Source organism: Pan troglodytes, chromosome 17 (genome assembly GCF_028858775.2).
Source record: "Pan troglodytes isolate AG18354 chromosome 17, NHGRI_mPanTro3-v2.0_pri, whole genome shotgun sequence".
NCBI classification, from domain to species: Eukaryota; Metazoa; Chordata; class Mammalia; order Primates; family Hominidae; genus Pan; species Pan troglodytes.
In genome coordinates this window covers 31572364-31586872 of record NC_072415.2, presented here as the reverse complement: position 1 = coordinate 31586872, position 14509 = coordinate 31572364, and the positions used below count along the sequence as shown (strand labels likewise).

Sequence of the window (14509 nt, the reverse complement as noted above, 5' to 3'; positions counted from 1 at the left end):
CATGCAAAAAAAAACTAATTTTTCAATCTGTTTGTTAAATATTAAAAGGTAATAATTAGCAGAGCAGAAAAAAAGGTGATAAAATTTCTAACTCACTGGTTAAAAAAAACAATACAAGAAAACTGGAAAGTTAAAAAGTAAGGTAGCAGCCAGGTGTGATGGCTCATGCCTGTAATCCCAGCACTTTGGAAAGCTGAGGTGGGCGGATCACCTGAGGTCGGGAGTTCGAGACCAGCCTGACCAACATGGGGAAACACGGTCTCTACTGAAAATACAAAAAATTAGCCGGGAATGGTGGGGCATGCCTGTAATCTCAGCTACTTGGGAGGCTGAGGCAGGAGAACCACTTGAACCTGGGAGGCAGAGGTTTTGATGAGCCAAGATCGCGCCATTATACTCCAGCCTGGGCAATAAAAGGAAAACTCCATTTCAAAAAAAAAAAAAAAAAAAAAAAGAGTAAGGTAGCAGTAATTAGAAAAAATGTATCAGTTGTCACAATACATATGAACAAGTTAAATTCCTCTATTAAAAGACAAATGTTCTCAAAGTCAGTGAGGACAATATTTAGCCATGTCATTTATAACAGAAATTCCTGTAACAAATTAATTTAAAAGCTAAAAGTTAGTACACAAAGGTATGTATACACAAAGATACTTGTTGCAGTGTTGTTTAATATGACAAAAAAGAAAACACTATAAATGTCTATCAAAAGAATAGTTAAGTAATATATTTTTTAACTATTAAATACTATGTACCTACCAAAGAATAAGACAGATTCTTATGTGCTAACACTGCAAGATGTCCAAGACAATATTCATTTAAAAAGAAAGCTGAAGAACAGTACATATGGCATACCTATATGGGAATACATATATATTTCTCTATAAGTAGTTAAGACATAAAAATAAATGTCACCTTATTTTACCATATAGGAAGTACATATTAGATTATTTACAAGGAATACAGAAAACACACGTCAAGTGGAAAAAAAAGAATGAAACAAACTATGTATACAGTAAAACCTTAGCTGTGCAAAAAAGACACACTAGAAAGAAACAAGCAGGGCTCAGTGGCTCATGCCTGTAATCCAGGCAATCTGGGATGCGGAGGTTGAAGGATCACTTGAGGCCAGGAGTTTGAGACCAGCCTGGGTGATACAGCAAGACCTCAACTCTAAGAAAAATAAAAAATAAAAAAAAATTAGCCAGGCTTGGTGGTGTGCACCTATAGTCCTAGCTACTCGGGAGGCTGAGGTAGGAGGATCACCTGAGCCCAAGAATTCGAGGTTGCAATGAGCTATAATCACACCACTGCTCTCCAGCCTGGGCAACAGAATGAAATTCTCTCTTTAAAAAAAAAAAAAAAAAAAAAAGGCTGGGCATGATGGCTCACAGCTGTAATCCCAGCACTTTGGGAGGCCAAGGCAGATGGATCACTTGACCTCACAAGTTCAAGACCAACCTGGGCAACACGGCAGGACCCTATCTCTACAAAAAAATACACAAATTAACTGTGCATGGTGGTGCGCACCTGTAGTCCCAGCTACTCAAAAGGCTGAGGTGGGAAGATGGCTTGAGCCCAGGAGGCAGAGGTTGCAGTGAGCCAAGACTGCACCACTGCACTCCGGCCTGGGGGACAAGAGTGAAACTCCAGAAAGAAAGAAGAGAAAGGCAGAAGGGGGGAAAGAGGGAGAGAGGGAGGGGGGAGAGAGGGAGGGGGGAGGGAGGGAGGAGGGAGGGAGGGAGGGAGAGAGGAAGAAAAGCAAAGCAAAGCAAAAAAAGAATGGTTTTGAAAAGAGCACTGAACAATTTACAACAGGATATATCACAAAGTTTCATTTCTAAATTGGTTTACATTTCATTATCAATTTTCCCACAAGCAAAGTGTTACAGGTGGTCATGTTTCTGAACCACTATACTATAAAAGAAAAAGAGAATGATACTGAGGAAAAGCAATCAACTGGCATTCATCCCTACTATCTGCCACTCACCAGCTTTGTGACTGGACAAATTTCTTAATCTCTCTGAATCTGAGTTTCCTTTTATCTTGTTTTAGGATAATATCTATCTAATCTCTGATCCAATGAGTCAAAAGCTCTTTGAAAAGTGTGTCTGATTCAGAAAATACTCATCCAGAGACATGGTTCTGCTAGAAAATGGAGATACGAGAATAACACAGACCCTTTCCCTTAAACTAATAATCTAGTGCAAAAGACAATTACAACACAGCATACCCTGCTTTAACAGATGAAAGCACACATGTGGGGATATCACACTAGCTAGCAATTATACAGGGTGGAGGAGAGACCCTGGTGGGTGGCTACCTGGGAACACATTCAAAAAGAAATAGCTAATCTAATCAGAGGGACAGGCTGGAAAGTATAGGATCGAAAATATACATTAAGATAGCATTACACTTACAAAAAGTACATATATTAGAAAGGTGTTACATGCTCCTTTATTTCAGTTGTACACACTTCTCTTCTCCCCAACTAATAATGCCAATCTAGTTTTAAAGACATGTATTACCAACAAACAATCAAGGCTTGGAATCTGTTGAAAGGAAAAGGAGAAAACAGAAACGCAGGGCATCTCAAGTAGACAAATAGTCACTTAGTACTCTGCTATTCAAAGTGTGTCCTTGAGCCAGCAGTATCTGCATCACCTATGAGCTTATTAGAAATACTCTCGCAGAATCCCAAACTTACTGAACCAGAATCTGCCTTTTAAAAGGTCCCCAGGTGATCTGTGTGCTTTAAGTTTGAGAAGTACTGACACAGGGGTCTACTAGTTGATTTCTTGAAGTCCTCAGCTCAACCAAGCTGCAATCTACAGGGACTATTAAGAACCAGATAGACTTTCATAATTTACAACATTGTTTTAGTGGAGGAAATAAAATAAGAAAGACATTTTACAAAAGCGTTTAAAATAGGTAGGATCTATGAGGAAATAAAGTTTTCCTTGCAAATGTCATTAATAAAAAACATTTTGTGATATTTCATCCTTTCCAGGTGTGGCATCCTGCTCCCCAAACATTGTTCCCTCAAATCCTGTTTTTTCCTACGGCTTTGTGTCCTGACAAATACCCCTTTCTACTGTGGTTCTAGAAACAGATCAGAATAGGGGACTCTATTCTGATAAAGAAAAGCTGAGGATTATTAATTCATTTCATTTTTTTAATCCAGGGTCAGCGCTTTTAAACCTTCAATTGAATACAAAACATCTGAGAAGTTTTTCCACGTATGACTGGAGAGGCATTCTTTGCTAGCGGTCAAAGACAAGGACAAAGAACTACCCCCAAAACAGTTTGAATGAACTATGACCAGAAGCTGGTTTTGAATAAAGCTGATTTTCTATACCTCTAACTTTGTATTATCGACACGAAGAATGACAGAACCTTAACAGGAAATCTACATTCATTTTCTCCATTATCTCTGGTAACAACACAACACTGTAGTCAAGTGAACACAAAGCAAGCATAAATAAAAACACATTTTTCTCCAACTCCTATAAAATCAGTGCCTAGATGATAAAAAGTCAACTATACCTACTTGACTACAGACTTTACAAAATTAGTCCAAACTAATTAAATAACATCCCATATAGTCCCAAAATCTTCTTGCTCACTACAAATGAGCCAAATGAATCTGGAAACAAGACAGACGTTATATCACTCAAACAGATACTAAATGCTCCTCTCTGCAAAGTTTAACTATCCTAGACCATAAATTCAAACATATCATGTGTGTCCTGAAAGAAAAAATAAAGCTGATATGCCAAAATATTAGAGACCCGCATACAACTCCCAGACAAAATCTTCAAAATGTAGTGAGAAAAATCGTATCAGAAAGATTCACAATGATCCAACCACTCCAGAATCCTTAACTCCCAGAAAAGTTGCAAGGAATCTTATGCTGAAGGTTACCCACTTCTTAATTCCCAATCATACTACAATAAATTTTCTATTCATATAATATAGGTGGAACTAGGGAACAAATGATGAATAATCAAAGGCAACCTCAGTTCTCCCTCTGATAAATATAAGGCTTTTTTTAAAATTAAGTACAAAAATATGACACACACAAAAATATAGAAAGGGCTGGGTGTGGTGGCTCACACTTGTAATCCCAGCACTTTGGGAGTCTGAGGCTATGGATCACTTGAGGTCAGGTGTTCGAGACCAGCCTGGCCAACATGGTGAAACCCCGTCTCTACCAAAAATACAATAGTCAGGTGTGGTGGTGCATGCCTGTAATTCCAGCTACTCAAGAGGATGAGACAGGAGAATTGCTTGAACCTGGGGGACGGAGGTTGCAGTGAGCCGAGGTCACACCACTGCATTCCAGCCTGGACCACAGAGGGAGACTGTCTCAAAAAAAATAAAATTGTGTGTGTGTGTGTGTTTAACACCTATGCACTCACCATGGGGTAGGTTTAATCACAGAACATTACCAAAATACTTAAATGCCCCTGGTGTACTTCCACCAGTCGTGCTCTCCACTCCCTTCACCATAAGGATGTCCACTCTCTTAAATTTAGTGTTTATCTTACCTTTATGTGGCATACTTTTACCACGCATATACATATCCCTAAACCAATGAGTCTCAATTGGGAGCAATTTTGCCCCCACTAGGGGACATCTGGCAATGTCTGGAGATATTGTGGGTTGCCACAAGGAGGTGGGGTGCTACTGCTGCTAATGGGTAGAGGCCAGGGATGCCTGCCTACAATGCACAGGACATTCCTATAACAAAAAATTATCCTATCCAATTCAAAATGTCAATAGTGCCAAGGCTGCAAAACCCTACCCTAAAATAGTTTTGTTCCGCACTTTAACAGACCGTAGGTTTTCTTTTGCAACTTACTTTATTTGCTTAACATTCTCTTCTATACAGTACTGCACTATACAAATTCATACAACTTATCCAGTCTCCTGCTAAGGTACATTTAAGTTTTTTCCAATTTTCTGTTTTTACATGCAACACTGCTGTGAACATTCTTTTTTAAATTTTATTTTATTTATCTCAAAACCATAGTAACTGCTGTGAACATTCTTATACAAGCTTCTATGTGCTCAAATAGAGATTCTCTCCAGGGCAGTGACTTTTAAAGTGTTATTCTTCAACCTCTAGGGAAATCCTCAAGACCCTTTGAGGGACTTCATGAAGTCAAAAGTATTTTCACAATAATATGTAAGATACAAGTTATCTTTTTCATACTGGCATCACATTGCTGGTACAAAAGCAACAGTTGGTAAAATTCCTGGTGACCTAGCCGAGTTAACACTATAATTAATGAGACATACGAACACCATGTACCTCCTGGTATGATGCACTAACAAGGGCAAAACATCATTTCTATGATATTCTTGCCGAAAATACATAATCTGAATTTAATCATGAAAAAGCAGCAGAAACACCCAATTTGAGAGATAACAAGATTGTTTTTCATTACTTTGACACTGACTAAAGACTGAGGAACTCGCCCAGATTGGAAGAGACCACTAAATGCAACGTGTGATCTTGGATCAGAAAAAGAATACTAGTAGGACACTAATAATAACCACTACATATAATTTGAATAAATAAAATTTGAATAAGGTGTATAGATTAGTTAATACGGTATTACTGTATTAGTGTTAATTTTCTGGTTTTGATCATTGTACTTGCTAAGATATTAACAGCTGAAGAAGGTGGGTAAAGGGCAAAAGGTAACTCTTAATAGTTTTGTAATTTTTTGGAAGACTACAATTGTTTCAAAAACAAAAGTTAATTTTTAAAATGTTAATATTATGCAAATAAATATCAAGTACTTCATAAATATTGAGTAATCTTATAGAATGTAATAAAATGTCAATGAACACTGATTATTAAATATTTTGAAGAAAAAGGAAAACACTGAAAGTAGTAGTATAGTCCTGGGGCAAAACAAGAGCCAGGAGCTTACAATTTTGCTCAGTTCTAAAAAAAAAAAAAACCCTGAAGAATTTAAAAGGTTGAAATTAAAATATATTTCAACAAGTATTTCATATGAAGGTTGGCTATCCTGCTCTTAAAATGTTTGTTAAAAGACCAGATGAACAAGATAAACCACTACATATAACAAATTAACGTATAAAATTATCTTATTAAACTAAGATTCTAAAAGTTACTTCTGAAAAACATCTACGTTTATATTAAGATAATAAAACTATTAATATGATAGATACACCCCATACTACAAACATATAGATAACATTAATATCCCTTCAAAAATCACCGTAGTAAAGAATCTGTTACACTTTACCCTAGATACTTAAATTTCCTCATAAAGCTACAATTACTGATACCAAGAATTCCTCCAAATAAGGGTTGTGGTCAGACTTTAGCTTGAGCTAGCACGACAACAAAACTTCAAGGCTGCAGGTAACAAAACAAAACCCTGTCTCAAAAAAAAAAAAAGAGTAGGCACAAATTAGGCATAGGCCTCAAACACTGTTGCTGGCAGTTTCAACTCACAAAACGTCTTCAAAAAGCAATTAAGTCAACATCTACCAAAATGTTAAATATGTGCAATGTTTTGATGCAGCAATTCCACTTCTTCAGAAATACTCAACACATATACACAAGGATATATGTACAAGGATTTATTCACTGCATCATTGTAAAGAAAACATGAAATAATAAAACGCCCATCGATAAAGTCCTGGTTAGATAAATCACCGTATCCAATCACTGGAATACTATGCAGCCATGAAACAATGGAACAATCACCAATATAATTTAGTGAAAGAAACAAAAGTGCAGAGGAGTGAATATAGTTTATTATCATTTGCACTTAAAAGGGGATTATGGTATAGTCACACACATGCTTGCCATGCAATAGAGTATTCTGCAAGACTACACAAAAAACTGGTAACAATGGCTGCCCCTTTTTGTGCTGTTGAATCTTTTCATTTTCTTCTAGTCATGTACATACACCCTTTTTAATATTCAAAAAGCTATCTGAAGCCTGGCCTTGTGGCTGACTCCTGTAATCCCAGCATTTTGGGAGGCTGAGACAGGAGGGTTGCTTGAGGCCAGGAGTTCCAGACCAGCCGGAGAAATAAAACGAGACAACTGTCTCTAAAAAAAAAATTTTTTTTAATAAATGTTTTTAAAAAGCCAGCTAAGGAACACAATTTTACGAATTATCTGTTCAAAAACTGAGTTGGCGTGTGTTAATTTCTTTATTGCTACTGATAATAACTATGAGCCCATTCCAAGATTTGTAAGGCTTTGCCAAACTCAACCAATGTCTTAGAAGTAGCTCATTTAGGAATTCTGAAAAGTACCCAATTTTAAATGTGAACTATTTTCTACAGAATCAAGGATAAATATCAAGGATAAATAATACCAAAGATGAATCTATATGAAAATGAATTTGTTATTTATTTTGTGAAAGCAAGCCTTTGGTTTAATCATTTAGAAACTCTAGCGTCAATAACAGACCCCTAAAATTCACTAATCAAGATTCACTAATCAAGGACCCTGACTCACTGCTGGGTGAATGAGTAAGATTCTGACATCACCTTACTGAGACGGACGTTAGTGTAAAAAAAATAACATCAGGTGTCCCCTACGCCGATCTGCCACTTGGAAAAAGTATTTAACACAAAGAAATGGTTCAAGAGCTCAGGATGTTTTTCTCTCTATTGATATAAAGATATAAAACAGAACAATTTGGATGAAAAATCATTCCAGAGTCCCAAGTAACATTTGGCTACTGAACTCCAAGTAATTCTGTGTCACAGGAGGTTAAAAAAAAAAAAAAAAAAAAGGCATCTCCACAAATCCGAGGTACCAAGGCCCCTTGGCAATTATAAACGGTCAGCTGAGCACCATATGGCAAAGCAAGCCTCCCTTCAGACAGTTATCACTTGGTGGCTGATTAATTTCAATGGCTTATTAGATAGGCCTCTCCAGACTCCTTCCCAAGAGGAGGAGTCGGGTTGGGGGACCTGTGTCTGTTCTCTTCCCGGTGCTTTGTGTCTTCCAGGCTTGAAAGCATCCCGGTGATGGTGCTGCCATCATTTCCCTTGGGGGTAGAGGGTCTTTTCTGAAAGTGTTTGTTCACCCGTTCGGAACCTAGAATTCCTTTGGCGCTTTCCCTTTCCGCTCGCTCCAGCCGGGCGCTGCCCACCAGGCGTCCCACTGCAGACCTCTCCCCGCGACACCGACGCCCACCGCAGCTCGCCCCTTCCCCCCGCGCGCGCAAGCCCTGGCCAGGTGGCCGCGGCTTACCGGTGGGCGCGCTGTCCAGGATGCGGAGGTCGTAAGCCCCGGAGCAGCGGTAGTTGGCAGCGGTGCCGTTGTCCCACACTACCACCACCTCCTCGGGGCTCTCGAAGCTCCGGACGGTGCCCACATGGCCCTCGCCGCCGTCCTGCTTCCCCCACTTCCAGTCCGGGCCGCGCACTACCCGAGCGCCAACCCCTTCCACCATCACCCGGTTATTCCGGGAGTTACTCATCGGGGCCCGGGCGGTGGGCTCCGCCGCTGCCGCCGCCGCCGCCGCCGCTGCCGCCGGGGGGCCCGTGAGGGAGTTGGGCCCGGGCCGGACTCTCGGCGTCGGCGGGGGCGGCAGCGAGCCCCGGGGGACGTGGGAATAACTCACGGAGGCGGCGGCGCGGTCCCCGCGGAGCCCAAAGCCGCTGCCCAGCCGTCGCCGCCGCGCCCCCCGCTCGGAGTGGAGGGCGGCCCGCGGCTGCTCGGAGGCGGCGGCGGAGAGCGGGCAGAGGGGAGGGGGCCGTGGGCGGGGACTCTCCCGCTTCCTCCGGGCTCCCAGGCCAGGCTACAGCGACGGCCGCAAGGAAACCACGCTCTCCCCCGGCCGGGAGCGCGAGGAGCGCAGGGGGCCGGGGGAGGCTAGCCCGAGGGGGGCGGCGGGGAGCAAGCTTAACTGCCGGCCTTTCTGCCACCCCGGCCCCTCGCTCGGGGGCGGGCGCCCAAGCGCCGACGCCGCCTCCTCCCCCGTGGGCAGCGGTGGTACCTCCCAGCGTCCGGCGAGCGCCCGGGCCCTCAGGCCCCCTTCTCTCTGCCCCCGCACCAGCCGCCGCGCTCCGCCCCGCCACAGAGTCCCAGCCGGGCGAGAGCGACTCCACATCCGGGTACCGCCGTACCCAAGGCCGGAGCGGCGCCTTCTCAGAGTGTCTAGGAGGGGGATCCTCGGCAATAATAGAGTGGGAAGGCTTTCAGAGAGCCGCGCGATCGCGGGAAGAAAGGAGGAGAAAACTGATCCCTAAGCGTCTCTCCAGGGTCCAATGAGAGTGCGCATGCGCGCGGTCTAGAAAAAGGGCGGGCGGTTGCCCAACCCCAGCCCCGGGCGATGGAGGGGCGGGTCCAGGGGCGGATCCCTGGAGTTGCCGCCCGGTGGTGCCGCGCGCCCAATGAGCTATGAGGAAAGCGGTTAGGCCGTCCTGGAGGCGGGGCTGGAGAAAGTGAGGGTGGGGAAGCTACCCGGGCTGCTGGAGCTGTGCGGCTGTGATGTGGCCAGTTTTTCACTAACTGCTAGTTTTCCTAGGCGAACTAAATGTGAATTAGGGATTCCATATTCTTTTAGTCTTCTTTTTTAACGAAGGTAGAAATACATTCACAAATTCAGGGCGATCTGTATTTGTGTGTAAATTGAAAACATTTCAAACCAGACAGAGCAGGTTAGTAGTGTGTTTTTAAGCTGAACAGCATGGTATGGAATGTTGTGAGCAACGGTAAAGACTTTTAGAAGGTGTGTCTTGCCTTTATGCAGAATTAGGGTGATAGGCAGACTCCAAACTTTGCTCATTAATAATTGCCTCCACTCACGAAAAAATTCAGTCCCTAATTACAAAATAGGGACCTTCAAAGGAAGATTCGAAGACTGTAAGAGAAGTTTCTGGTTGCCGTTATTCAAATGACATTATGCTGCATAGGGTTTAAAACCAGTGTTTCCACAGGCCAGCACTGTTGGCACCGTTAGCATGCATTGTTAGCATAAACTGTTGCTTTTCCTGATAGTCAAAGGAGGGAAATGCTAACAGAATGGATAATCAAGGGAAAAGACAAGAAAACGGACGTAAAATGTACCCAAGGAATTACTATGTACTGAAATAAAATTTTTTTTGTTTGGTTTTTTTTTTTTTTTTTGCTTTGTTTTTGAGACAGGGTCTCACTGTCAGCCAGGCCGGAGTGCAGTGGCGCCATCTCCGTTCCCTGCAACCTCCGCCTCCTGGGTTCAAGGGATCCGCCCACCTCAGCCTTCTGAGTAGCTGGGACCTCAGGAACGCACAACCACGCCCAGCTAATTTTTTGTATTTTTGGCAGAGATGAGCGGGGGGGCAGGGGGGAGCTTCTTGGGGTTCTTGGGGGATATATCTCACTATTTTCCCTGGCCGGACTGGTCTCGAACTCCTGAGCTCAAGCAATCCTCCCACCTCAGCCTCCCAAAGTGTTTATCCCAGGGATAAAGCCAACTTGATAGTGGTGGATAAGCTTTTTGATGTGCTACTGGCTTCTGTTTGCTAGTATTTTATTGAAGATTTTCACATCGATGTTCATCAGGGATATTGGCCTGAAATCTTCTTTTTTTGTTGTGTCTGTGCCAGGTTTTGGTGTCAGGATGATGCTGGCCTCGTAAAATGAGTTTTACGAAGGAGGGAGGATTCCCTCTTTTTCTGTTGTTTGGAATAGTTTCAGAAAGTACAGTAACAGCTCCTCTTTGTACCTCTGGTAGAATTCGGCTGTGAATCTGTCTGGTCCTGGACTTCTTTTGGTTGGTAGGCTATTACTTATTGCCTCAATTTCAGAACTTGTTATTGGTCTGTTTAGGGATTCGACTTCTTCCTGGTTTAGTCTTGGGAGAGTGTATGTGTCCAGGAATTTATCCATTTCTTCTAGATTTTCTAGTTTATTTGCGTAGAAGTTTTTATAGTATTCTCTGATGGTAGTTTGTATTTCTGTGGGATTGTTGGTGATATCCCCTTTATAATTTTTTATTGCATCTATTTGATTCTTCTCTCTTCTTCTGCATTAGTCTGGCTAGTGGTCTATCTATGTAGTTGATCTTTTTCAAAAAACCAGCTCCTGGATTCATTAATTTTTTTGAAGGGTTTTTCGTGTCTCTACCTCCTTCAGTTCTGCTCTGATCTTAGTTATTTCTTGTCTTCTGCTAGCTTTTGAATTTGTTTGCTCTTGCTTCTCTAGTTTTGTTGTTTTTTTTTTTTTTTTTTTTTTTTTTTTTTTGAGATGGAGTCTCACTTTGTGGCCCAGGCTGGAGTGCAGTGGTGTGATCTCAGCTCACTGCAAGCTCCATCTCCCGGGTTCATGCCATTCTCCTGACTCAGCCTCCCGAGTACCTGGGACCACAGGTGCCTGCCACCATGCCCAGCTAATTTGTTGTATTTTTACTAGAGATGGAGTTTCACCATTCTAGCCAGGATGGTCTCGATCTCCTGACCTCGTGATCCGCCCGCCTCAGCCTCCCAAAGTGCTGGGATTACAGGCGTGAGCCACCGTGCCCAGCCTCTCTAGTTATTTTAATTGTGATGCTAGAATGTTGATTTTAGATCTTTCCTGCTTTCTCTGTGGGCATTTAGTGCTATAAATTTCCCTCTACACACTGCTTTAAATGAGTCCCAGAGATTCTGGTACATTGTGTCTTTGTTCTCACTGGTTTCAAAGAACATCTTTACTTCTGCCTTAATTTCCTTATTTACCCAGTAGTCATTCAGGAACAGGTTGTTCAGTTTCCATGTAGCTGTGAGGTTTTGAGTGAGTTTCTTAATCCTGAGTTCTAATTTGATTGCACTGTGGTCTGAGAGACTGTTTGTTATGATTTCCATTCTTTTGCATTTGCTGAGGAGTGTTTTACTTCCAATTATGCAGAATAACCAGCTAGCCTCATAATGACAGGTTCAAATTCACACGTAACAATATTAGAATTTTAGAATAAGTGCGATGTGGTGCTGAGAAGAATGTATATTCTATTGATCTGGGGTGGAGAGTTCTGTAAATGTCTATTAGGTCTGCTTGGTCCAGAGCTGAGTTCCAGTCCTGGATATCCTTGTTAATTTTGTCTTGTTGATCTGTCCAGTAGTGACAGTGGGGTGTTAAAGTCTCCCACTATTATTGTGTGGGAGTCTAAGTCTCTTTGTAGGTCTCTAAGAACTTGCTTTATGAATCTGGGTGCTCCTGTATTGGGTGCATATATATTTAGGATAGTTAGCTCTTCTTGTTGCATTGATCCCTTTACCATTATGTAATGCCCTTCTTTATCTCTTTTGATCTTTGTTGGTTTAAAGTCTGTTTCATCAGAGACTAGGATTGCAACCCTTGCCTTTTTCTGCTTTCTATCTGCTTGGTAAATATTCCTCCATCCCTTTATTTTGAGCCTATGTGTGTCTTTGTACATGAGATGGGTCTCCTGAATACAGCACACCAATGGGTCTTGACTCTTTATCCAATTTGCCAGTGTGTGTCTTTTAATTGGGGCACTTAACCTGTTTACATTTAAGTTTAATATTGGTATGTGTGAATTTGATCCTGTCATTATGATGCTAGCTGGTTATTTTGCCCATTAGCTGATGCAGTTTCTTCATAGCGTCAATGGTCTTTAAAATTTGGCATGTTTTTCAGTGGCTGGTACCGGCTGTTCCTTTCCATGTTTAGTGCTTCCTTCAGCTCTTATAAGGCAGGCCTGGTGGTGACAAAATCTCTCAGCATTTGCTTGTCTGAAAATGATTTTATTTCTCCTTTGCTTATGAAGGTTAGTTTGGCTGGATATGAAATTGTGGGTTGAAAATTCTTTTCTTTAAGAATGTTGAATATTGGCCCCCACTCTCTTCTGGCTTGTAGGGTTTTTGCCGAGAGATCCGCTGTTAGTCTAATGGACTTCCCCTTCTAATGGGATTCCTTTGTGGGTAACCCGACCTTTCTCTCTGGCTGCCCTTAACATTTTTTCCTCATTTCAACCTTGGTGAATCTGATGATTATGTGTCTTGGGGTTGCTCTTCTCGAGGAGTATCTTTGTGGTGTTCTCTGTATTTCCTGAATTTGAATGTTGGCCTGCCTTACTAGGTTGGGTAAGTTCTCCTGGATGATATCCTGAAGAGTGTTTTCCAACTTGGTTCCATTCTCCCCGTCACTTTCAGGTACACCAATCAAACATATATTTGGTCTTTTTACATAGTCCCATATTTCTTGGAGGCTTTGTTCTTTTTCTTTTCACTCTTTTTTCTCTAATCTTGTCTTCTCACTTTATTTCATTGAGTTGATCTTCAGTCTCTGATATCCCATCTTCCACTTGATCGATTCAGCTATTGATACTTGTGTATGCTTCACCAAGTTCTTGTGCTGTGTTTTTCAGCTCCATCAGGTCATTTATGTTCTTCTCTAAATTGGTTTTTCTAGTTAGCAATTCATCTAACCTTTTTTCAAATTTCCTAGCTTCCTTGCATTGGGTTAGAACATGCTCCTTTAGCTTGGAGGAGTTTGTTATTACTGACCTTCTGAAGCCTACTTCTGTCAATTCATCAAACTCATTCTCCATCCAGTTTTGTTCCCTTGCTGGCGAGGAGTTGTGATCCTTTGAAGGAGACGAGGCATTCTGGTTTTTGGAATTTTCAGCCTTTTTGTGCTGGTTTCTCCCCATCTCTGTGAATTTATCTACCTTTCGTCTTTGATGTTGGTGACCTTCGGATGACGTCCTTTTTGTTGATGTTGATACTATTCCTTTCTGTTTGTTAGTTTTCCTTCTAACAGTCAGGAACCTCTGCTGCAGGCCTGCTGGCATTTGCTGGAGGTCCACTCCATACCCTGTTTGCCTGGGTATCACCAGCAGAGGCTGCAGAACAGCAAAGATTGCTGTCTGTTCCTTCCTCTGGAAGCTCCATCCCAGAGGGGCACCTGCCAGATGCCAGCCAGTGCTCTCCTGTATGAGGTGTCTGTCGGCCCCTACTGGGAGGTGTCTCCCTGTTAGGATACATGGGGGTCAAGGACCCACTTGAAGAAGCAGTCTGTCCCTTATCAGAGCTCGAATGCTGTGCTGGGAGATCCACTGCTCTCTTCACAGGTGTCAGACAGGGACGTTTAAGTAAGCTGAAGCTGTACCCACAACTGCCCCTTCCCCCAGGTACTCTGTCCCAGGGAGGTGGGGGTTTTATCTATAAGTCCCTGACTGGGGCTGCTGCCTTTTTTTCAGAGATGCCCTGCCCAGAGAGGAGGAATCTAGAGAGGCAGTCTGGCTGCAGTGTCATTGCTGAGTTGCAGAGGGCCTCCACCCAGTTCGAACTTCCGGCAGCTTTGTTTACACTGTGAGAGTAAAACCGCCTACTCAAGCCTCAGCAATGGCGGATGCCCCTCCCCCCGACCAAGCTTGAGCATCTCAGGTCAACCTCAGACTGCTGTGCTAGCAGCGAGAATTTCAAGCCAGTGGATCTTAGCTTGCTGGGCTCTGTGGGGATGGGACCTGCTGAGCCAGACCACTTGGCTCACTGGCTTCAGCCCCCTTTCCAGGCG

At 42.7% G+C, this 14509-nt stretch overlaps 1 protein-coding gene across 1 annotated transcript in view; it reads right to left on the bottom strand.

Annotated features, from left to right (window-relative positions):
- MIB1 (MIB E3 ubiquitin protein ligase 1) overlaps positions 1-9287 on the bottom strand; it is a 134454-nt gene extending 125167 nt beyond the window's left edge. Inside the window, exon 1 of the mRNA XM_003315867.6 lies at positions 8261-9287. Coding sequence (XP_003315915.2) covers positions 8261-8489 — 229 coding nt within the window. The 5' untranslated portion in view covers positions 8490-9287. The remainder of the gene's footprint in view (positions 1-8260) is intronic.
- Between the last annotated feature and the right edge of the window lie 5222 nt (positions 9288-14509).